The following is a 25,196-nucleotide window of genomic DNA, read 5'->3' as shown; positions in this document are numbered from 1 at the left end:
TTTGCAATGAAGGCTGCTACCACTTTGACTTTTTCAAAGTAATACGTTTTTCAGTGTGTATTAAAAAAATCTGATTAATTTAGGGGTTGTAGAATAGCCATAAATGATTTAGTATGTGTGATTATTAATTAAAAAAAAACCACATATATCACATATATGTCCGTCAAGGATCGGACAAAGTTTTTCATACATCTTGTATGTACTTTCCTAATTATTCTGGGTCTCTACTGACAGATGCTGTAGGTAAACATCGTAAGGAAACCTGGGTTCCAAGTATTGAAATCTGCAGGACACATGTAGACTAGTAATATATATTATTACAATCATCATCATTAATATTACAATGAAATCAATATATGTAAAGAGTGAATGATATTACATTAATATTATGCATTCGAAATTAAGTGCTGCCTCACGCTCAAAGGGCTCAACCGATTTCAATGCAATATGGTTAGGAGGAAGCAAACTCCTTCTATTAACGCACAGACTACTTTTATCCAACTGAATAAAAGGCAGGTATTATATATTGCACCTAAAACCAATATACAGGCGGGTGAAACCGCGAGCAACAGCTAGTTTTACAAATACGTTTATCATAAAGTTTATACGCAAGTGAATATACATGATTATATAGACAATGATATCAGGAAGGTATCATAATTAGTAAAGATAGCCAACATATAATATAATGCTAATTTATCTTTATTATCACAAAAGTATTTACAGATTACAGGCTTTTTAAAGTCTTTTCGTTATCTTTGATAGGCCATGTCATGACGGACTGGTACACCATCTGCTTACCGTTCCGCATTGATAACAATACATTTACTATACTTTTCGTAAACAATAATAAGTTAAATAACCTTCACGGCTATACTTAGGGAAAATCGTCGATGAAAGGTGTTCAGCCATTTTCACTCTCTCTCTTCGGTGGCAAAAACGAAAGAGAATGGTATTTCCGAACATATTTCCCTCTTGAAAGCACAAAAATTCGAACTCCTTGCAGAAGAAATAAAAATTCAAACCATCTTCTACAAAATAACACAATCTTGCCAACTCTGCAAATATGATAGGAAGAAGCGAAATATACACGACTCATACTGACAAGCTTCCATTATTAAGTGTCTTGTCTGGAAATATTACTTAGAATCAATTAATTTTAAATTTTTAAATCCAATTTAACAGCCTTTACTTATTTGGAAAGACCAATATAAGAATTAATACGAATAAGTGATTGTCGATGGTTATCGAGCATATGTTTCCGGTAATGGAAAAGTACGCAACGTAACAGCAATACGATAGGGTAGTATTATCTACATAGTTTTACTTCAGAAGATAGATTTAAAGGACGAACCGCATACATTACTAAAGACTGGCAATCAGAAATATGTCGCATAACAATTCCACGAACTGTGTTCAATGGTTTCACCTGTTACCTAGCCAATTTAATTATTACATGATGCAACGACTAGTTTCGGACCCAACCGGAATATATACCAATATATAAAGCTGAAGAGTTTGTTTGTTTGTTTGAACGCGCTAATATCAGGAACTACTGGTCCAAATTGAAAAAATCTTTTTGTGTTGAATAGACCATTCATCGAGGAAGGCTTTAGGCTATAAGCCATCACGCTACGACTAATAAGAGCGAAGATGCAATGGAAAATGTGAAAAAAACAGAGCAGGTATAAATCATAACTTACATCTTCTACCCACGGGGACGAAGTCGCGGGCAACAGCTAGTCAATACTATAAAAACCAATTTAATTTACATTCAGAGATAGTTTTATTCCTACTGCTATTAAGTTTCACTGATGCGACTAACATGATGCACATATTTAACCGGTATAAGTTTATAAGTTTGGTTTCCATTAGTATCGTCCTATTCGTTTTATGTTTTAATGTCTCGTCGGGGTACAATGTTGACTAGGATACCACCGTCCGGTCCAATCAGATTCTTGCTCGGTTTAACGCCAAGATCCCGCTTAGTGTTTTTCGAAGGCTCGATCCTAAATTTGCTCAACATCTTCACGACGCAGAGGACAGATTGAAGCCTTCCGAATCTCATTCCTAGAAAGAGAGAAAGATACATTTTAGAAATGAAGGAATGAACACTAAGTTTACTTCGTCAGTGGCAACTCTAACAGATATTGAAACTTTAGGGTTCTGACTTACCAATACAATTCCTTTGTCCGAGTCCAAACGGCAAGTAAGCACAAGGGTGTCGTGCTCCAGCTACTTCGGCATCAAATCTGCTCGGGTCGAATACTTCAGGCTTGGGATAGTATTTCTCGTCATAATGTATACCCCTTGGGGATACTAACAGAATAGTGTCCTTTTCAATGGTCACATCAGTTCCGGGAATCTTGTAATCGACGGTGGCTTTTCTTTGCAATGGTTCCACAATTGAGTACATCCGAAGAGTTTCATCGAAAACTTTATTCAAATATTTCATATTCATGAGGCAATCATATGTTACTTCCCCGTTGCTTTGTTTTAATTCTTCGTCTATTTCTTTAACAAGCTTGTCTTGGATATCTTGGTTTAATGCCAGCTGGTACAAAAGGTAGGATACAGTGGTAGCACTAGTTTCGTATCCACCGACGTAGAAGACAAAAGCTTGAGCAGCGACAACGTCGTCCGTTATGTCGACAGATGTATCAGCACTTCCTAGTTTATTAGATGTGACAGTTCCCATTTCACGCAGGCCCAACATCAAGTCCATGAAGTCGTTGCGGTCTGTTGGCTTGCCATTACGCATATTGATGACATTATTCACAAGGACTTTGAAGAAGGATAGTACTTTACCGGGGAAAATAGAAATACCCAGTTTCTTCAAAATTCCGGGATACATCATGTCTAGTTCGAGGCCGAAGTTGGCTTCCAAAACGAGTTTGTCGATAATTTCAAGGGCTTCGACTTTTTCGTCCAGCGTATTGATGTCTAACCCGAACGCACAAGCAGTGATTGTTGAAACAGTAAACTTTTGTACTAGCCCGTGGATTTCGAATTCAGGGGATTTCTCGATTTCCCTTTGCAGGAACGATATAAATTTGTCAGCGCGCTCATGCATCAGGTAGTACATGCGCTTGAGCTTCCCAGATGTGAAAATAGGAGTGAAGCGATTTCTTAAACCTCTCCATGTGTCACCATCAGCGTGGAACAAGTTTTGTCCCAATCCTTTTTTGCTGAATTCCACCCCACGATCAGCAAATAATTCGAAGTCCTTGATCATGATATGTTTGATAACGTCTAGGTCGCGAATAAGAAGGCTGGGTGTGGTCATTCTGTATATGCCGACAACTTTCTCATTTGGGAAGGAATTGTAAAGTTCCTGTACCACTACCCCGATATTCTTACGACGCAGAGCTGATTCCTTAAAGTTTCCAAACAAGGCTGTTGGTTCAGGTCCGGGAACATTCCTCTTTTTCCAGTAGTTAAATGTCCTCGTGAAGTAGAAATATAAAGCGGCACATAACGCTATTACCGTGAGAGGGATATAGTACAACGACATTCTGTATCACTAATTACTACGTACACACTCGACAACTATAACTTACTGAATGATACCAAAGCTACACGATGAACTTTATATAGCAATAAAATAGATGAATCATCGTTACTAGCAACAATTTAATTTGTTTACTTTTATCAGAAATCCTATTTTTATCGCCATAAAGCTAAACTAGTACAAAAATGGAAATTGTTGGTGTTGGAAATGTAGGAAAAGTTGTTTAATATATTTTCGCGTTTCTCCCCGTAGTTATTATTAGGATTAGTCAAAAAACATTAGAAGCAACATAAAACTATAGGTTTCTTGCTACCAAGACGACGTGATAATAGGTCACTGATAACCCGTATTTTAAGTAAACACATTTTTTACATTCCTCCATACTTGTTTCGACTAAACAAGTTTGTTACATTAATAACTGTACAATTTATTAAAACTATGATTTGCGTAGACAGTCTGAATATTTATCTCTTTCAATTCACGGGATAACTTCGAGGGAAGAAATCTATTCCTCTTAAAAAACATTGTTAGATTTCCAAGATGTGATTGGTTTAGTAATAAAAAATGTTGCCAATGTTTTTATGTGTTTGTTTCCAAAGATCCGTATTTTACACTTAAACCAGACAACGTACAATGACGCACTTAATTTGAAGCTAATCAAAGAAGATAATCTTCAGTCATCAGCATCATCAGTCAACCATAGGGTGATGCAGAAATAACAAGATGTCTTTGCATAAATACAAAAGGGTGGAAATAATATTATGTCAGAAACTATGTATATATGTACATATGCCCGCGACTTCGTCCGCGTGGTTAGAAGATATAAGTTATAATTTATACCTGCCTTCTATCTATCTATCTGCCTTCTATCTATCTTGTAGGATTCAGTCAGCGTTGGCAATTTAAGCGCAAAAAATGTGTTTTTTTACGACCTCACATTAGAAACCTCAAAAATTGTAGCCTATGTTTTATTCTGATGTTTAAGCTATATTGTGATAAAGTTTCATTCAAATCCATTCAGTTGTTTTTACGTGAAAGAGTAACAAACATCCACACATCCATACTTACAAACTTTCGCCTTTATAATAGTAGTAGGATAAATGATAGATAATTAATATTCAATTTACAAAGATTCCCTTTCAAAATATTGCTTCGTAACATGATTGTACTTTCTCTCTAATTAACACACAATTTTTAGTTTATTCTTGTCTAATCATATAAACACTCACCCTGTGCAATATTCCACTCTTGAATAAATTCATATAGAGTTCAAAGGTATTTTTTGTAGATTAGTGCAGGTATAGGTAAACAAAAGATGGTGAATGCAGTTTTGCCTTGTCATGCATAATAAAATAATATTTAATTATACAAGAGAGGGTCATCTAACACCACATAGCACCACATTTATCCACATTACTCAAAGACACTTTAAAACACATTTAATAATTAAGTATAATATTGATTTGAATTAACTTTCCTTTTTGTTTGATTGTTTTTACGAATCTCTGTTACATTGCTATAACAAATTAAAAAAAATACTATTGCGTCCTTGCGAAGATAAAAGTTTGAAATAATAATAATAAATGCGGACAACATCACATTCATTGTTCTGAACCCAAAGTAAGTTGCTATGGATGCACTTGTGTTATGGAATTCAGATACAACGAAGGTATCACAATCACCCTGACCCAAGACAATGTAGAAATAAGAATTTTTTACATTGACCCGACCGGGGATCGAACCCGGGACCTCAGAGCAAGCGACACCTTGAAACCGGTGCGTACGTTACTCGACCATGGAGGTCGTCGTCAAATAGTGTTGTTTGAACCCAAAATAAGATAAGAAATCATAACACAGTTAATCACTACACAACACAGTTAATCTTAAAAAAAAGTATCAAACTAATTTTGTCTTGCAGTGTAATTCTTTCCTATAAATAAATTGTAATAAAAATATTCTAGTTTGTGTCCATTGCAATGGCCAGAAGTGTACAAAAATCGACAATTCACAATGATACAACCATTTTAAATAAAGATAGTACACACTACCCGAAAAATGCCCGATAATTCTCGAGCATGCAGTGTCGGAAACTAAAGAAGAAATGGAAATACTTCATAAGTTTGCGGTAATTCAATAAAATGTAGCCAAACTTATAGAAAGAAAAATTCGGAAATGTCTCAATAGGCGTAACGGTATTTCTTTGTAGGATGCAAGACTAGAACATATGTAAATATCCATCTTCATCTCTCTATAAAACCTAATCATTTTCCCATTTTACTTTTCGACGTCCAAATGTTCGAAATTTAAAAGGACCTTGATTAACTGTTTATTAAATTGTAGTAATTTTAATTTTTTTCGGGCATTCTGTACTGAGTGTAGTCTAAGCCTAATGCATATCATTATAAGTTTCAACGGTCAATTGATAAAAAATAGATTGTGCGCATTAAATAAGACGCTTATCACTCAAAGGTACAAAACAAACAATGTTTATAGTCATCGACTGTATTTTAAAGTCATTTGTCGGTTGCCATGATGATTATAAGTAGGTTGTTAATTATCGTTCATTGTTTTTAAACTCGGAAAGGTAGTCAAAACAAAGCAATTTAACTAATTATTATTTCACCGATTACTTTAGTCGAGCTGTATAACTAAATAGGAGCGGACCAATCTAGGATTCGGATGTCACTTTACAACGCCATCTAGTTTATGCTAAAATAGCGGATCGTGGCTAAGCTATTACTATATAGGTGAATCGATCACAGGTTAAGCTACACTCGACGTGGTTGGTCCGTAGATGGGTGGCCATCTTTGTTATAACGAGTTTCTCTGTGTATTGGAAGGCAAGTTGATTTGTCTGTCCCGGCATACATCTTTGACAGTCGTTACAGGTAGTCAGAAGCAAGAAAGTCTGACGACCAGTCTAACTAAGAAGTATGGTTTTGCCCAGGTAACTGGGTTTAGGAGGTCAGATACGCCGTACCTCTTTGTACTACAGTGCTACTTAGCTTAATCCGGTTAGACTGGAAGCCAACCCCAACATAGTTGGGTAAAGGCTAGGATGAGGAATGTTTAATTTTCAAACAAGAGTTCTTTCAACAAATAAATATTTTCTTAAAGCCGACCTTTTTTAATTGGACAACTTCAAATGCAGTCTTAGAGCAAACGGGCTGCATGTGCTTTTGCATTTCTATTGCAGTCGTGAAAAAGCATTCAAACTGCACTTGAACTGCAAATGGTGGTTGGGTTCTAGTTAAAACAGGGTCCGTCTCTCTAGAGCCTTAACGTCGGTTTCTCTTAACCTGCAAAAAATCAGAAGGTGATGGATCAGAGGTGCAGGAAAAAAATCTTCTCTTCTTCTTTGAAATGAAGAGGTATGATGTAGCAGAGAATACGTCGGCAACTGAGTTACACCAACTTTAAATTGCAAGTTTCAATATGTCACAAATTTGAAGAAACGAGGTTTTTAAGCAACATCGATTCAGATAAGTGATGCGCAATTTATTTAAGACCTCACCGAAAATTGCTATTTCACTTTTGTACTACGAGTATGTGATTGTTCTCTAAAATTGAACTTTATAGCTATTGATTTAAAGTGCATAAATGTAAAAAGTCCATTGTTCAACAAGGTTTACATGAATACATCAACCTATGTCAACTATGTTACTAAATTAGAATAGAGTGAAATAAAGAGGTTACAAAGGAAATTGGGTTAGAGAGAAAGTCAATTTCAATTAAATATACTTCTATAATCTTTATTATCACAAAATATTTACAAAAAAATAACAAGATAAACAACCACGACAAGGCTGGTATCATGTAAAATAATGTACATCAAGCTGTGTTCAGTCTTTTTGCCGTCGTTAAGAGCACAAGGCAGTCACACCATCTCTGGTGCAACCCACCATCAGGCCTTAATAATACATTAATTTATTGTATACGTACATTAATTACATTTACTATGATTTACACAGACAACATTTAAGTCAAATAATACCTTTTAAATGATTCAAACATTTTACTAATTACTGAGTTTACGATTTTGGCGTCTACTGGTTTGTAGGAAGTGGTACAGCCGAAACAGAGAATATTATTTCCAAAAGAGCGAACACACATATTCCACGACCTCTGTCTACTTTTAAGCGTTGGCAGTTTCGATAAGAGAGTAGCTGAACCCATAGCTTATAACATTATTTCTGAGGAAAAGGTTTCACGCCCTTAGAATGGTTACTGACAATTTCAGAAGCTCCGTTTAGAGCTAAAGTTAAGCATCAAAATTTTTGGCTCCTGTCAGAATTGGCATAAGTTATTTTCCATTAATTTGAGGTCTATTTATAAGTTACTAAGCTCAACCTATAGGTGTTTTATAATCCAGGTTCATTGTTCCTACTACATATATGTCATATAAAATAAATCAATAATATTAGAAATGAGCGATGTACATATATTTAAATCGGTAACGAGCGAATAAGTTTGGTCCTTTAGTAGCGTCCTGTATCGTTTTTATGTTTTAATGTCTCGTCTGGGTACTATGTTGACTAGGATACCACCGTCTGGTCCGATAAGTGCTTTACTCGGTTTAACGGGGAGATCCCGCTTAGTGTTTTTCGAAGGTTCAATCCTAAACTTGCTTAAAATCTTCACGACGCAGAGGATAGACTGAAGCCTGCCGAATCTCATTCCTAGAAAAAGAAAAAGAAATGTTAGAAATTAGGGAAGATGGAAATATGGCAGTTCTGAGCAATTTCTATGAACGCAAATTTACTTTGATAATAGGCAAAAACATTAAAGCTGGGTCTCACTTACCAATACAATTTCTTTGTCCGAGTCCAAACGGCAAGTAAGCACAGGGGTGTCGTGCTCCAGCTACTTCGGCATCAAATCTGCTTGGGTCGAATACTTCAGGCTTGGGGTAGTATTTCTCGTCATAATGTATACCCCTCGGGGATATAATCATCATTGTTCCTTTTTCAACGGTCAGGTCCGTTCCGGGAATCTTATAATCGACGGTGGCTTTCCTTTGCAATGGTTCCACAATTGAGTACATCCGAAGAGTTTCATCGAAAACTTTATTCAAATATTTCATATTCATGAGGCAATCATATGTTACTTCCCCGTTGCTTTGTTTTAATTCTTCGTCTATTTCTTTAACAAGCTTGTCTTGGATATCTTGGTTTAATGCCAGCTGGTACAAAAGGTAGGATACAGTGGTAGCACTAGTTTCGTATCCACCGACGTAGAAGACAAAAGCTTGAGCAGCGACAACGTCGTCCGTTATGTCGACAGATGTATCAGCACTTCCTAGTTTATTAGATGTGACAGTTCCCATTTCACGCAGGCCCAACATCAAGTCCATGAAGTCGTTGCGGTCTGTTGGCTTGCCATTACGCATATTGATGACATTATTCACAAGGACTTTGAAGAAGGATAGTACTTTACCGGGGAAAATAGAAATACCCAGTTTCTTCAAAATTCCGGGATACATCATGTCTAGTTCGAGGCTAAAGTTGGCTTCTAACACCATTTTGTCGATGAGTTCAAGAGCTTCAAATTTCTCTTCAAGCGTGTTGATGTCTAACCCAAATGCACAAGCAGTGATTGTTGACACGGTAAACTTTTGTACTAATGAGTGAACTTCGAATTCAGGGCTTTTCTCAGCCTCCCTTTGCAGGAATGCGATGAATTTTTCAGCGCGGTCATGCATCAGGTAGTACATGCGCTTGAGCTTCCCAGATGTGAAAATAGGAGTGAAGCGGTTTCTTAAACCTCTCCATGTGTCACCATCAGCGTGGAACAAATTTTGTCCCAATCCTTTTTTGCTGAATTCTAGCCCACGATCAGCAAATAATTCAAAGTCCTTGATCATGATATGTTTGATAACGTCCAGGTCTCGAATTAGAAGGCTGGGTGTCGTCATTCTGTATATGCCGATAACTTTCTCATTTGGGAAGGAATTGTAAAGTTCCTGCACCACTACCCCGACATTCTTACGTCGCAGAGCTGATTCCTTAAAGTTTCCAAAAAAGGCTGTTGGTTCAGGTCCGGGAACATTCCTCTTTTTCCAGTAGTTGAATGTCCTCGTGAAGTAGAAATATAAAGCGGCACATAACGCTATTACCGTGAGAGGTATATAATGGAAAGCCATCCTGTGTCACTAATTTCTACTAACACAATCGATTACCGCACCTTACTGAATGTTATCGAACTGCACGATGATCTTTATATAGCGAGAAAATAGACCAATCATCATTAGTGACAAAATTTTATATGTTTACTACAATCGAGCAACCAGATTGTTTTATCATTAAATAGTTAAATTGTTATCAAGATGAAAATGATGGGGGGTCTGGTAATGTGGCGCCAGTAAACGATGTTAGTTCAATTATAGTTGTTAATGATGTGAAAAAAATTATTAGGTTTTCCGATATCTTTCCTCTAAACGTGTAAACGGAGAAGGTAGACCGTGCATCAGTTTCATTAGTAATTTAATAGGTCTATAGTTATTATTTTTATAGTAACTACCGTGACAATGATTCATTATTCAATTATGCAAAGATTTACTCACGCTTATTTATCGGGATTGCCCGACTAGTTTCGGGTTCAACCGAAATCCTTAATCATGAGCTGACGTAGCGGGATCGCGATTCGAACCGGTTGGTCCGAATCTAGGCAATCCAATAAAAACGTGTGAGTAAATAAAATAATGCAACAGGCATTATTTTATTTTTTTAGTAAATAACTAGAATTTTTGCAAAAGGTTAAAAAAAACCATAGGTTTTTTACCAACTAGGAACAAAATAATTATTATTAACGTAATGAGATGACTCGAAAGATATGTTATCAATACCCTATGATAAACTGTTTTTGGAGTCAACAATATTTTTGCAACTCATTCCAATTTCTGATAAATAATTTAGTTACATGTAAATTGTGCCAGAAGATTAAATATTGCATAATTTTCTAAAATTTATATCAAGAGTTAAATTTTTTCATCTGTGTTTTGGTGATAAATCTGCCTTTCATTTTTCAGACACCTTATTTCTTTTTTCAAAAATTATTAACTGTCCCTATAATAATATAAGGTAATAAATAGTTTATATTTCTTTAATTGTATCTATCTTTAAGTACAGATAGTCCTAAAAATCATCGACAAGAACTTGTTTATGTCTACAACTATTAAATCACAGAAAAACAGAGAGGCTAGAAACAAAAAAAAATGGCTTGCGGTGTACAAATAAATTAAACAAAAATAATCTACATTGCGTCCATTTCGATGCCAGTAGTGTACCTATTTATATTTCTTTAATTGTATCTATCTTTAAGTACAGATAGTCCTAAAAATCATCGACAAGAACTTGTTTATGTCTACAACTATTAAATCACAGAAAAACAGAGACAGGCTAGAAACAAAAAAAAGGGCTTGCAGTGTACAAATAAATTAAACAAAAATAATCTACATTGCGCCCATTTCGATGCCAGTAGTGTACCTACGCAAAAAAAGAAATGACAAGGATACGTCAATTTAAAATAAAGCTCGTACACACTACTTCGAGTATTGTTTGATAATTCTCGATAGTAAGTACCCAATGAAGTAGTCACAAATCTTTATGATTTATTCCAAGCGATTGACATTCTACAACTACACAATGCTATCAGTGCATTCTATGCGCGTGGAGTGAAGAGTCCAAGCGACACAAACTCTCCCGTTTATTCACAAAATTCGGTAATATGATTAATAATAATTATTCCAGGTTACATTTTTTCAACAATAATTTATAAATAAATAATTAGGACCACTCTCATGTTCATCTCCGACATAGACTTATTCTTGTGCATGTGTAAATGTCTTAAGAATATAATGCCAATAATTTCTAAAGGGAATTCGACACACAATCAGCATACTCCATCATACTCTAAAATATTATAACTATATAATTCTTTATTAATTCAGTTAACATATTATAAGGCTTAACATATTCCTCAGGTGCTAAGTGTAGTCTAGGCTTAACGCATATCGCAACAATTTTCCACAGTCGATAAATAAATTTATAGATTATGCGCGTTAAGTAATAATTTAAGCTTATCGACTAATCGTTCGTGTGAAGTAAATAAGATAATCAAAATTTGGAACATTTCTTGTTACTGGCTGTTTTAGAGGACTCTTGACCGTCGCGGTTGCAAGTTGTCAAATTATTTCTGTAATATTTTTAACGTGCAACTTTATGTATACTGACTCTGTATTTTAAACACAAAAATTCATTATTATTTTTTTCTTTTAAGATTCAGCGTTTGTATATTTTGACTGAAAAGCTTTCACTATTTTTTTTTAGTTTAAAATGTAACTCGGCCACAACATTTAACGTCAATAACCTTTTTGTCTTTCTTATAAATACGGGGAAGACAAAGAAACTTACGTGAAAACCCAATTTAATTAATAATACATAAAATATAATTTCCTATTTTTAGGGAAATTATCATGGTAGGGATATTAATAAATAAACCAACCAATGAAACGACGAGTAAAGTTTTGTAAAATCTACATAGAAAATTATTGATCTCAAAACTGCTTAAATGTTCATTTTTATTAAACTTGGGCTGTAAGTAACTTTACGTAATTAACGGAAGTCCTAAAAATATGCGGTTTTATAATTTAGAAATTGATCCATTTTCGTGTTAGATTTTAAAAAGCGGTTCAAGCAAAAATCAAATCAATTATAAATCAATCAATTGTAAATAGTACAATATTATTAAATAATTTAAAGTACCGACTTAACTTAGCCTAAAAACAAAGTAGGTAAATACCTGTGTTAACGTAATGAAATAAATATATACATATTCATTCTGAATTCAAACGTTACTGCATCGGATATTTAATTTAGAAAAAAAAAACTCCAATAATTGCCACATTATTTTGTTGCAGCGATATACGGGTACGTATTACGAAATATTTTTTACAATTTATGATTTATTGTGTAACATTTTTATTGTCGCGACCCCCAAACGAATCTGCTCATCTAAAATTAGTTGGGCGATCCCGATAAATACGAGTATACTTGATAATGTTAACATATTTTTGTATTTTTTCACCTGCCCAGGTTGTAGGTATTGCATGCAACACAACTTTAAGACGAATTCAAAGATGCAAGAAAAAGAAAAAAAATCGTTTTAATAATATATAGATTAAAAAAAGCGTGACGCATAAAACATTTTTTTGTGTACGCAATATCCGCTTAAAGAAACATTTTTATCAGCTATATTTATGAGCTTCAACACAAATTTAAAATAAAAACCTGTACCTACCTAAACCCCATACTCGTATGTGGCTCATTGTAAGTGTTCGACAGTGTAGTGAATTAACTACAGGTTTTTGTCGGCACCGTGACGTCAATTAAACATAATAAGTTGGTACAAAACCTTGGCAGACAGACCACTTATATATACGTACTAATTATTACTAATAATCAGTGCCTATAGTTATACTTATTATACTATGTATATCAATCAACTACATGTTATTTACATGCCAGACTGTCTTTTGCCATAATTTATCTTAATTATGAATATTATACTAATGTAATTTACATTGTAATGCGTGATTATGGATTAATGGTTTGTCAAGTGCGGGTCAGCACGCCAATGACCACTGTGCGTCGGTTGCAGGTTCAATAAGATAGGATAAAAATAATTGATTTTAGAAATAATTAATTGAGTGACTGATTCTTTGTTGTTTCGCCAGTACCGCGCGGATAAAATAATAGCAGGAGCTTCTTTAGAACCTGAAAATGCTCCGCTGTTTCACTATCTGTCTTTCGGTCCGCCCTTAGTCTGTCTCATGAACAATGATAGGAAGACCGTTGAATAGATTATGCATTTCTGACTTGATACATTTATCTTAAATAATGTACAAGATTTTACTACATTTTGATAGTAACTGTCGTGAGAATGATTCATTATTAAATGATGTAACGGTTTACTCACGCGTCGTTTAGTCGAACTGGTGCGACTCGCGATCCCGCCGCGTCTGCTCATGATTAAGGACTCCGGTTGGGTCCGAAATAAGTCGGGCTACCCCGATAAATACGCGTGAGTAAATCGTTACATCTTTTAATAATTTTAAACATATCCCACTCAAAAATTTAATGTCTGCTTCTCTTCTTTGTTTCTAATTCATATTTGTACGGAAATAAAATTAATTAAACAGTTTATTCATGCATTCCCACCGAGATCGCAGAGGACAGTTTTCTCCATAATCTGAGATTTAGGAAGAAGTGTAAGATGGGCGCTTCAGAGGGCTGTGCAGCCTATTCTTGACATTCGAATAATACTAGCCTATTTTGAAAACATGATACGCAACTGGAGAACCGTTGATTTACATTATTCCCCAAATACTGAGGTCCTCTAATAATGTTCAAATACTATGATTACAAATACATTATCGGTATATTGTTGACATAACCAAGGTTTGTATATACAAATATTACTATCTTATATAATTTTTATGTAATTCTGATAAAATGAGATAAGGAGTATTTAGCTTAAGTTGTTGATAAGTATTAAAGCAGATTAAAGCTAGCAACTTTTGTATTGCGTTGCATAATATATGACCTTGTGTATAAATTGTTATTTGCTGAAGTTATCTGCAACATGTTTTCACTCTAGCCTATTTTTCCTTATCGACATTTCTCTTTAGGGAGTAAAGTGCTTTTATACTTACTGTACTGTACTCCTTATACTGTTATTAGGTACAATTCATTATTCTCATAATTCTCAGCAGCTTTGTCTCAACGTGCAGACCAGGCCAAGATTTTTGTTAGTTTTCACTTTCCACACATTTTTGAATATAGGATTATTTTTTTCGTTTATTTGCTTTCTTGCATTGCTTTTTACATTTACAGTTACGTAGAAACATGTTGCTAAAACATATTTATATGTTGTTATTAAAACATAAGAATAATGCACAAATCTTGCAAAGTCAATTTAGAAAAAAAGGAGGTGGATCGACTTGGACTACTGCGAGGGTTGCAGAGAGAACTGAAGGGCGTGGGACAGGCCTTTACCCAACGATAGAGAAGCCTGTACTAGTAAATAATCCATCAGTATATATTGAAGACGCTAAGACATAACGGCAAGCATACTTGTACATACCATGAATAATGTGCGCTTTACAATAAATTACAATTTGTTTGATCGCTAGGTAGTCGCATTATAAAAATTACGATGCAACATTACATGGCAAAAATGTTGGTGATAAAACATTTAATGATATAATATGAAATGACGTGTTCGTGTGATGTAACATTTCGTCGAAATAACGTTGTAGGTGATGAAGTTTTAGTGTTTTAGAAAAACAGCTGTTTCATAAAATGGAGTACTCAAAAATTGATTTTTGTATTATTACGCCAAATAAAAGTACAATGTGTAAACGATAAAGCTTACTTTTTTACTGATAACATTTTATCTATTTAAATTCGATAATCGATTTGAATGTGACTCAGTGTCAGATCACGTACTTTGACCTTATTATATACTTTTTTTTGTCTAATAATGAATTGAAATAATCTATAACGGTAAACTGGTTGCGGATGGAGATGTTTGATACCCTGAAATCATTAACTACTTCCACCCAAAACCAGCCAGTCTAAGCTAGGTTCTTGAACTTGGTCCTTTTTAGCATTCTACTTCGACGGATGTAGAAATACTACAATACTTGAGTGATAGTGTTAGAAATAATTCATATATGATAAGACCATTAAACAATCTTGTTAAACAGATAAAAATATGAACGCAGATCTCAGATGGCAGATTAGAAGTGTCACTCTTGTGAGAAAAGAGTTCACATTTCAAATTAAAAATGGGAGTCTGAAAAAATAACTTTGGACTAAGCTAATAATATCCAACAAGTCAGCTCGATGTGTCATCATTTAGTGAAAAGACACTCTTTTTGGTAAGGCGGGGGAATCCTCATATACACCCACCCCCTCGGGGGATAGAACGGGTAGTGTCAGACTCTTACCGTCTAAACTTGAACCGCCGTGCTACGTCATCCACGGTTTTGTGTCGGTGTATGGCAATGCGTTGCAATCTTTCAAACGCTAGTGAAAAGGCACTAACTTACAAAATCATGTGACATTCCATATTCATAAGTCATTGTATTATCAGTTGTATTAGTATCGCAATATATTGTATTTCTTTATTATAATAATTTGCATCAAGTCATACTACTTCAGGGTTTTTCATTTATTCATTTGTAACTATAACACATTGTGTAGATAATGTACTGTGACTTTTACCGTTTTTGTCGATACGATTTGTTGTTGACGCACTTCTCATAGTTTTAATCTCTCAGATCTTTACAGCATAAAAACTCTTTTATATTGAACCTTAAGGATTTGTCTCATTACATATGAAAAATTCAGTCCGACGTGTGGCGGGTGCGATCCCCGCGGATGTTAAAAAAATAAATCAAACCAAAATGAAAAAGTTTTTATTTCAAATCATCTTTGTACACAGGCATTTAAGAAGTTCGTTAGCGCGGTTCCAAAATGTTATCCCTATGGAGGAGAACCAGCATGAAACTCCAGAGGTATCCTTTCTTAAGATCACTACTAGGTACTAATAGGTACTAATCAAAATATTGTGCTGCATGAAATATGCGATAACAGCGTGAAATCGTAGGTTCATAATTTGATTTCGATAAACATGATGATATCCAAAACTGAGAAGATAAAAAAGTTCTTGATTTTAATAAAACTTACGTTTTTGTTGCATGGAATATAAACTGCATTGGAAAAAGTAACAAAACATATACCTATAACTGTCACAAATCGCCGTGCGGTCCCAAAATAAGCAAAGCTTGTACCAACCACAACTACTGATAAATATACTTATATGCTTCAAAATATATCTACACATCTATACTAATATATAAAGCTGGAGAGTTTGTTTGTTTGTTTGAACGCGCTAATCTCAGGAACTACTGGTCCAAATTGAAAAATTATTTTTGTGTTATAGACCATTCATTGAGGAAGGCTTTAGGCTATAAACCATCACGCTAATAGGAGCGAAGATACAATTGAAAATGTGAAAAAAACCCACGGGGACGAAGTCGCGGGCAACAGCTAGTTACAAATAAATTGAACCAAGACAGCAGAGGCAGTTACTACAATTCATCACAAAATAAAGAACTTTTTTCTTTTATTTCAATTAAGAAGTACTAAAACACTAGAAGTACTTTTACATATTTTGACATTGACGTTAGAATAATAAAAAATCAATAAATATTGATTCTTCATGAAATGGTTACTCAATTAAACTTTTTTGGGGTTTCTTTCTAACCGCTTTATCCGAAATCCGCGAAATTAACGTATATTCCATCTTGAGGTCCGATGAGTATTCTCCGTCACTTTGTCCACACCTAGATCCCGATTAATGTTTTCCGATGGTTCTATTCTGAACTTCCTCAACAATCTCAACACGCATAGAGCTGCCTGCAATTTTCCAAACCGCATTCCAAAAAAAATAAGCTATTAAATATATTGTTTGTACAATCTAAGAAATGGCATCGATGGTTTGAACTACGGTGATGACATTATTGTAATAACATGAGTTGACCCCTAAAGTAAAGTAATAGGTTTAGGTACATGCCAATACAATTTCTCTGGCCAAGTCCGAATGGCAAGTAAGCACAGGGGTGGCGTTTGCGTACTTCTTCAGAGTTAAACCTGTCGTACTTTTCGTCATGGTAAAATTTATATCTAATGAATAAATACCAATTTTTCGTTTTTTCACTATTATTAAAATACATTTTGTTTTGATATCATTTAAAGAATTTCGTACAGAATTATAAAAAAAAATGTACCTAATGCTAATAGATTTATGTAATCTTTTGGAATATCTATCCGGCACGGATCAGCTATCCTGAAATTCTATTAATATGTTATGTACCTGGAAGTAGGTAAAAATTACTTTAATAATCTTTTATACTGACATTACATTATAACGTTTGACCCATCTCGTACTTCTCATACCCTCATTCTTTGATGCATCTTAACGTAACTATCATTTTAATTATTAATTCATATCGAGTTAATTTTATGCAAAACTATTTATTCTTAAAGTATCCGATAGCGACCAAACAGACGTTTAAATCAGTAAGGTTATGCAGGGAACAATGACTCAATACGTGCTTCTCTCTATCTATCTGTAGAAATAAAATGGCAGCGCCTAAAGAGTTTGACACTTGTATTGCTTTAAATAATCAAATGAAATGCACGAAGAACATCCAGATTAAAAAAGTTTCATGTTAGGGTTATTGGATGACATCAATCCACATCCACGACGCCGCGTTCCTATCCTCACATTTTTAATTCATTAGTATGAGATGATGGCACTTATAGTGGACAAATAGCGGGGCTATAGAGTCACTATGCAATGATTACCACTAGATTTCCATGCAAAAGTTTAATAACTGAAAAAACTAAAAGCAAAGTCGCGAGTGATAACTAGATTGTTTGTAAAGTCGACAAAATCGCTGCAATATCGCTAGATCATCGCAAGTTACAATGCGATAGTTGCTATGATAGTTTAATATTAAGTAATCTCGAAGTTGCTAGGGGCCCGAGTGATTTGTTGACCTTCAATAGACGTTAAGGCAATAATTCTGAAATTAGTCTTATGCGTTGTAGATCCTGAAGGGGCTGTCGTTCCGTAAAATATAAGGTCTTGTTCTCCTTCTAGTAAAATGATTATTGGAAACGCGGGAAATATGCCTCCCAGAGTTTATTTCAGGTACATCGGGACTTGTTATCATAAAAAGGGATAGTCCAGTTCAAAACGGGACATCTGATCCCTTCCCTATCAGTTAGACTAGGTACTTTAAATTCTTAGATTCTGTTGAGAATCCTTGAGTCACTGTCCCATTTGTAAATATATATGATCCTGAAATGGTACTCTATATCTGAAGCAAGAGAAGCGATGACGTGATATCATCGCTGATAGCTGTCCACCGAGCCTAGTTCCAACAGTACAATTATTAAAGTAAAGTATTTTATTAGTAATTAAATTAAAGTATAGTCAAAGGCTAATGTTGACGTCGTACCTTTAAAAAATATTATTAGTCATATTATAATTGACACAACAGTTTTTGTAATATCTACATTAACTTTCTAAATTTAGGAATTAGATCATCGAATAGTATTTTTCATTAACCTCTGTTCAATGAGACTGAACTTGCTGAAATCGGCAAATTGTGATAAATGCTTAGATTGTACAATGATTAATGTAATAAAACAATTTGTTTATAATAAACGTGAACCATATTAACACATGGTGATAAACTAAAATTCGTGTAGCATTGCAACTTATGAGGTGTATATTAACTATTATCAACAACTTTTGGAATTAATTTTGTTTGTTTATTAATGTTTGGAACGAAAGCAGAAATCTACAGGTTTAGTTTTCAAAAAGTAAATGGAAGTCGTGAATTTCTCATTAAATAAATAAATAAAAAAGTTATTTACCTTATCAATAGCTTTACGCTTCGAATTACGGTATTGCTTCAGTAACAGTTACATTTCTATAGCCGATAGTGTCAACAGAAAAGCTCCTAAATGTATAGAAATGACATTTCGCTTCTTTAATTTAAATCTGTTATTTTCATACATTCGAATGTTTTCTATCAACGCTGGCGATTGCTGAAATGGCACTTGGGTAAGGATACATTCAATCGAACAAGTCTCTTTTTCTTTTTCCGGGGTGATGCTTATAACTTTCACCCACGCAGAGGGCACGGCGTAGAGATTTGTCGAAATTTAACTGACTAAAAACAGCCCGAGCCCCATGTTCTGCCTAAGCTGGAGTTGATGGTTCGCGCATGTTCTGCGTGACAACCATCTAGCAACTGTGGTATCGAGAAACACCCTGCTGAGCAAAGAGAGGCGTATCGCTTGGGTTGTTTTAAAAAAAATGTAGACATGCGTTAAATAAACACCAAAAAAGACTTGAATTGATATATACAATAAGTAACAATTGGCAATTAATAGTATATCGATTAATAACATCCGAAAAATTAAACATTCGTAATCATTACCTGTTACGTGCGCAATGGACTTGCAACACAAAAGGTTTTGGTATAAGAAGACTAAAGAAACATAAATTAGCACAAAAATTTGATTACCCATCTCATTGGTGGCCGTTCCAAGCGTAGCTTAACCTCGTTTATTTTGTTGTTATAGCGCAAAATGGGGTGCAGACTATCTTTAGTATTTAAGCGCATCAGCCAGTACAAACTACAATCATCAATACACACGTTACATACTCGTATCCTATTACTTATTGAATAAGTTTATAAGCTATTCAATATCACGCTTCGACCACTAGGAGCCTAAAACGCGAGTGGAGCGCAAGTAGAGTTACTCATACCCCCTATCCACGATATAATTATCGTTATCAAAAAGTGAAATCTTTGAAAATGACAAATTTGATATCTTTATGATTAATTATATTTTTGACTAGCGATTATTTCAGCACATCACTGCAATAAATATTAGAATATAACTTAGGTTTTTGGGCATCGCCTGGGTAGAACAAAAATTCTTGAAAAAGACTTGCACTGACATTTAGCTGTGTCGCAGCGGCCTAAGCTAGATAAACCATTATACGTTGCACTCAAATTCTGCTTCCAAGTTTAATGGAATTTTCCTAATCTTTTACCTTATTATACCTACCATACATCAGAGATAATGGTAATTTTTTTTTATAAAATAATCAATTTTCGCTACTTGCAAACGTTTTGATTGATAACGTATGGTTCCTAATTTGTAATTCCTCTGAAATACATATGCATGTCACGTTCAGTGTTTATTGAGATCTGAAGCATTCATTCGCATCAGTACAGTATTTTTTCATTATCGTTGCTCTCGGATCCGGGTTTTGCTTTTAGTGTTTTTCTGTCCATTAAGATACGCAAACCGACGACGTACTAGCACCTCGGAACGGACGACCTAAAACAGCTTAAAAACCTGTTTCAAAAAATAAAATATTATTTCGAAATATAAATAGAAGGACGAAGCCACGGGAGCCAACAAGCAAGTTTATAAATGATCATTAATGTTTTTTGATATTGACTAATCTAGAGACACAAGATACCGTTTATCTTTGCTTTGTATATAAATATTTTCGAGCTGTTGAGGCAATCACTCTCAGTTGAGTTGTCAGTCGGGTGTGTCCAGTTGTAACTTTTTGAAGATGGACGTCTATTATATACCGCTTGTGGTGATAGCATTGTTTTACGCTGTATATTACTTCTTCACAAGGAATTTCAACTACTGGAAGAAGAGGAATGTTCGGGGACCAGAACCGGTACCATTCTTCGGAAACATGAAGGAATCTGCTCTTCGCCAAAAGAATGTTGGAATTGTGATACACGAAATATATAAAAACTTCCCGGAAGAGAAAGTTGTTGGTATATACAGAATGACAACGCCGAGTCTTCTGATCCGAGATCTGGAAATCCTCAAACACATTATGATCAAAGATTTCGATTTATTCGCTGACCGTGGTGTGGAGTTCAGTAAACAAGGATTGGGACAGAATTTGTTCCACGCAGACGGTGACACTTGGAGAGCCTTGAGAGGACGCTTCACTCCTATATTTACATCGGGAAAGTTGAAGCATATGTTCGGTATCATGCATGACAGAGCTGATATCTTTATGGACTATGTGAGTCAGAAGGCTGAGAAAAACATAGAATTTGAGATACACTCACTAATACAAAAATATACTGTGTCAGTTATAAGCGCTTGCGCCTTTGGTCTTGATCTGCAAAATTTGGATACTAAATTAGAAGACCTTGAACTTATTGACAAACTAGTGCTTGAACCGAATTTTGGTCTCGAACTAGACATGATGTTCCCTGGACTTTTAAAGAAAATAGGCATCTCAGTTCTTCCTAAACCCGTGGGAGTTTTCTTCAATAAACTTGTGCAAAATATTATGTCTGTCAGAGGTGGCAAGCCATCGAATCGTAATGACTTCATGGATTTGATCCTTCAGCTGCGCGAAATGGGAAATGTCAAAAACCCCTTTGGAGACATGAAACCGTCTCTTGAGATCACAGATGACGTCATAGCCGCACAAGCCTTTGTTTTTTATGTAGCTGGTTATGAAACTAGTGCCACCACCGCTTCTTACATGTTATACCAACTGGCACTAAACCAAGACGTTCAAGATAAACTTATAGCAGAAATAGACGCAGTCACAGAGGCGAATAATGGAGAGATCACTTACGAATCCTTGAAGGAAATGAAATATATGCATAAAGTTTCAGATGAGACTCTTCGTATGTACTCAATTGTGGAACCCCTGCAAAGGAAATGCACTGTTGATTATAAAATACCCGGAACAGACTTAACTATTGAGAAAGACACAATATTATTGGTGTCCCCGAGAGGAATTCACTATGACGAGAAGTACTATCCCAACCCTGAAGTATTCGACCCTAACAGATTTGACCCTGAAGAGGTAGGCAAACGCCACCCCTGTGCTTACTTGCCATTTGGAATTGGACAAAGAAATTGTATCGGTAAGTAAATATTAATTTAAAAAAACCCGATTTAACGAAACAATCAAGGCTAAATCTGTAGCACTACAGTATTTTTTTCTCATTGATTAATTACTTTAATCGTTTACGAGATCTGTGTCAACAACATCTTTACCATATAAATATGCTTATCCATCTTTTGTCCTAGGTATGCGGTTTGGCAAGTTGCAGACAGCTCTATGCGTGGCAAAGTTATTGAGAAAATACAGAATAGAGCCATCGAAGAATACGGAACTTGAGCTAGGTGTTGACAAGAACAGAATCATTATTGGCCCAGCAAATGGAATACGTGTTAATTTTGTTCCGAGAAATTGAATTAATAACAACTTGAACTAATGTCGTCGACCCAAATAGATAATGTGATAGCAAAAACATTAACGGTACACCAGAAACTAAATTTTTTCATAAGATTATTTAATTTATTATATCTTGCTGGTGTCTTATAAATAAAGTGTATTTTTATAACTAATGTTATTCTTTTATCATTAATTTAGTGCACTAAATCACAGTATCAGCTAATCAGCAGATATGTAAGTAATCATCGATCGTCTACTTGTTTCACTCTTTCAATATTACTCCGTGTAACAGTGTAAAAAGTCTGAAAGGTAGTTAAATGTATTTTTAAATAAAGCATGAATTTCAGTCGATTGTTTATAACGTTTAGATACTGAATGAAAATTAAACGATCAATACAAATTGAAACAATTTACTAAATCCTCATTTTAAGGGTCAATGTCGGGCATCCAATTAGCTGGCTAATTAAACCAGAAAGGCCTATCTAAGATTATTATACCTAAGGAGGTCTTAGATCTCACTATTTAAGTTGTGTAAGCGATACACTGTTCAACGTCTTTGTAGAACAGCCTATCGCTCTCTTACTCCCACATGGCATAGAGGTTGGCCTCCAGGTATCCATCTTTATGAAGATCTCATAAGATCTTAAGTGCTTCTGAAAACTTAGAAACACAAAGATCTCATATGGTCTGATGCTTTATTGTTTGACGAAATTGACAGTAAATCATATACCACCGCCACATTTGCAATGCGGATGCATGCTCTAGCCTTCAGACATTTTTTACTGACATAAATCATTAAAAAACTAAGTTAATATGCACTCCGGTGTTTCGTTGTTCTCATAATGAGGATAATACTTGTTCCATTGTTACAAAATTATGTGATTAATTAGCTGCGTGACTAAACTTCCAATTTCATGTGTATTTGTGACTGCAATACGAATAGTTTTTATGTTAGGGAACCACATATTCGTGTGCATATGTCAAATGAATCGCTCAGTAAGTATCGTCGTCATACATAGCTGATTTTCTTAGAGCAACTTCTTATAGTCAAGGAAGAAGTAAATTATATTGGTATTAAAGCCAAAAAGTACTATAGTGTTGCAAGGATTATTTATAATATCACAAAAAAAAAACACAATTTGTCCGACAGCTAGGTTTCTAAAAATATTAAATACGTGTTTTATAATACTACGTCAATAAAAGTACAAACGAAATGGTGAAACGTATGAAAGTAGGGCCTTAAACGTCACTTGTCAGTAAATGAGTGACGTCGCATGAGATTTCGACTTCCTGTATCATCTTTTTCAAATATCCAATTAAGTGCAATTCATCATTCTACATAAGCCCTTAACAAATAGTAACTTCCGATTTTCACTTTTAGTACCGCTCCTAAAAGGTCGAGATTAGTGTCGACTACGTGTAGTGCGATATCCCTCTTCCACAAATGAATCAGTACTGCTTTAAGTGGCAGCAACTTGAAATAATGTTTTTTTTTCTAGCCTCATTTTAGTGAAAATGTATGTAGAATACCCGATCCCAAGAAAATAGCTTCATGACTGAATCTCGTTTTGAAAATAAAGGTTCTTCAAAATGGTTTAGCTAATTCCATTTCAGAAATATTAATTTTTTATTCTGTCTACGAACCATTGATATCTGAAACAAATTATTTTTACTTCACTAATATAGAAAGTATATGTGCAAGTTCAATATGTTGATATAAGTATTTATTGCTAGAAATTTTGCAACACAAAAACTTACTAAGTAGAAACTTATTGCAAGCAACTGTTCAGCAACTATTGTTACTACATTTGACCGTTTTATTTACATCCAAATATGTTAGACAAAACGTGACTAAACTTCAAAACGACATATTTTGAAACAAGTCTACCGGTAACACATAACTTATAAACTCGTTCTTCAACATTTCTTGTTGATATAATGTTGCTTTTGTAGTAATGCTCATAACACGTGACGAGTATTTATAGATATTACTGAACAGCTATGCCCTGCCCGTGACTTTGTTTGTGTGGGAAACTGACTTGGTCAGCATTTTTGGGCGTAGATGATATTAAATAAGATGAGACAGTGCTACGCTAATTTAAAAAAATCTATCAGAGTGCTCAAACGCACACTGTTCAAACATACAAAAATAAACAAAACAAATGTGTTTACTTATTTTTTTTTATTTCCTGTGGAAGCTTATGGCCAGGATATGATGTACAATGTTCTGTTTATTCGTAGTTAATGTTGCCTAGTCGTACTCTTTTGAATTGCCTTTTTTATTTGTCTGCTTCGTTAAGCTGTCAAGCATATTTTTACGTAAATGTTTTTTGTCCAACAGACGCTGAGGACTGACGCAGATGTTGCGCGCGCGCCGAAACTGGAGAGAGGAGCGCGCGCGGCCAGCGGGCGACGCGGCCACCACCCCGCGCGCCCTCTAGACCTACACACACTTCTAGACACTGCACTATATACGGTAACTATCTTATAAACCAAGTAGCTTCCTAAAAAAATTTTTTTTTTGTTTCAAACATTCATGTCAAATGGACAACAACACCCAGACTTACGACAAATATTCCTGGATTAAACAGAGGTTTATCCTATGCGGGGATCGATCCCGAGACACGTTGCACACAGCTGGTTTGGCGTGGTGACCTAAACATTCTACGTTACACACGTCTTTCAAGCTTATTCTTCTCAGTGTGTCGAACAATTACATTATATATTTTATTAGATCAGAGGGCCGATAAAATCTTTCATCAGATTAGATTAGAAGACCTTAAATGCCTATAAT

The 25,196-nt window shown here is 34.9% G+C and overlaps 4 protein-coding genes across 4 annotated transcripts in view; 2 read left to right on the top strand and 2 right to left on the bottom strand.

Annotated features, from left to right (window-relative positions):
* LOC113503476 (sodium channel protein para) overlaps positions 1-25,196 on the top strand; it is an 88,759-nt gene that overhangs the window by 30,198 nt on the left and 33,365 nt on the right. Inside the window, exon 2 of the mRNA XM_026885475.1 lies at positions 24,744-24,878. The gene's annotated coding sequence lies outside the window, so the exon portion shown is untranslated. The remainder of the gene's footprint in view (positions 1-24,743; positions 24,879-25,196) is intronic.
* LOC113503477 (cytochrome P450 6B6-like) lies at positions 1,763-3,631 on the bottom strand. The gene is made up of 2 exons (XM_026885476.1): positions 2,176-3,631; positions 1,763-2,070 (listed from the first exon to the last, which is right to left on the bottom strand). Exons 1-2 carry the CDS (start codon positions 3,512-3,514, stop codon positions 1,892-1,894), a joined length of 1,518 nt encoding a protein of 505 aa, XP_026741277.1. The 5' UTR covers positions 3,515-3,631; the 3' UTR covers positions 1,763-1,891.
* On the bottom strand, positions 6,634-9,786 carry LOC113503478 (cytochrome P450 6B6-like). The gene is made up of 2 exons (XM_026885477.1): positions 8,315-9,786; positions 6,634-8,190 (listed from the first exon to the last, which is right to left on the bottom strand). The coding sequence occupies exons 1-2, from the start codon at positions 9,651-9,653 to the stop codon at positions 8,012-8,014; spliced, it is 1,518 nt and encodes a 505-aa protein (XP_026741278.1). The 5' UTR covers positions 9,654-9,786; the 3' UTR covers positions 6,634-8,011.
* LOC113503479 (cytochrome P450 6B6-like) lies at positions 20,697-22,808 on the top strand. Its single transcript, XM_026885478.1, has 2 exons — positions 20,697-22,088; positions 22,255-22,808. The coding sequence occupies exons 1-2, from the start codon at positions 20,753-20,755 to the stop codon at positions 22,419-22,421; spliced, it is 1,503 nt and encodes a 500-aa protein (XP_026741279.1). The 5' UTR covers positions 20,697-20,752; the 3' UTR covers positions 22,422-22,808.

This window comes from Trichoplusia ni, chromosome 19 (genome assembly GCF_003590095.1).
Source record: "Trichoplusia ni isolate ovarian cell line Hi5 chromosome 19, tn1, whole genome shotgun sequence".
In the NCBI taxonomy this organism is placed as follows: domain Eukaryota; kingdom Metazoa; phylum Arthropoda; class Insecta; order Lepidoptera; family Noctuidae; genus Trichoplusia; species Trichoplusia ni.
This window is presented reverse-complemented; position numbering and strand designations above follow the sequence as displayed.

Bases quoted from the DNA above. Each gene is read 5' to 3' on its own strand.
- LOC113503477 (XM_026885476.1), bottom strand. From the start codon at position 3,514: ATGTCGTTGTACTATATCCCTCTCACGGTAATAGCGTTATGTGCCGCT. The intron at 2,071-2,175 runs GTAAGTCAGAAC...CTCTCTTTCTAG, and splicing joins CGGACAAAGGAATTGTATTG to GAATGAGATTCGGAAGGCTT.
- LOC113503479 (XM_026885478.1), top strand. From the start codon at position 20,753: ATGGACGTCTATTATATACCGCTTGTGGTGATAGCATTGTTTTACGCT. The intron at 22,089-22,254 runs GTAAGTAAATAT...CTTTTGTCCTAG, and splicing joins TGGACAAAGAAATTGTATCG to GTATGCGGTTTGGCAAGTTG.
- LOC113503478 (XM_026885477.1), bottom strand. From the start codon at position 9,653: ATGGCTTTCCATTATATACCTCTCACGGTAATAGCGTTATGTGCCGCT. The intron at 8,191-8,314 runs GTAAGTGAGACC...TTCTTTTTCTAG, and splicing joins CGGACAAAGAAATTGTATTG to GAATGAGATTCGGCAGGCTT.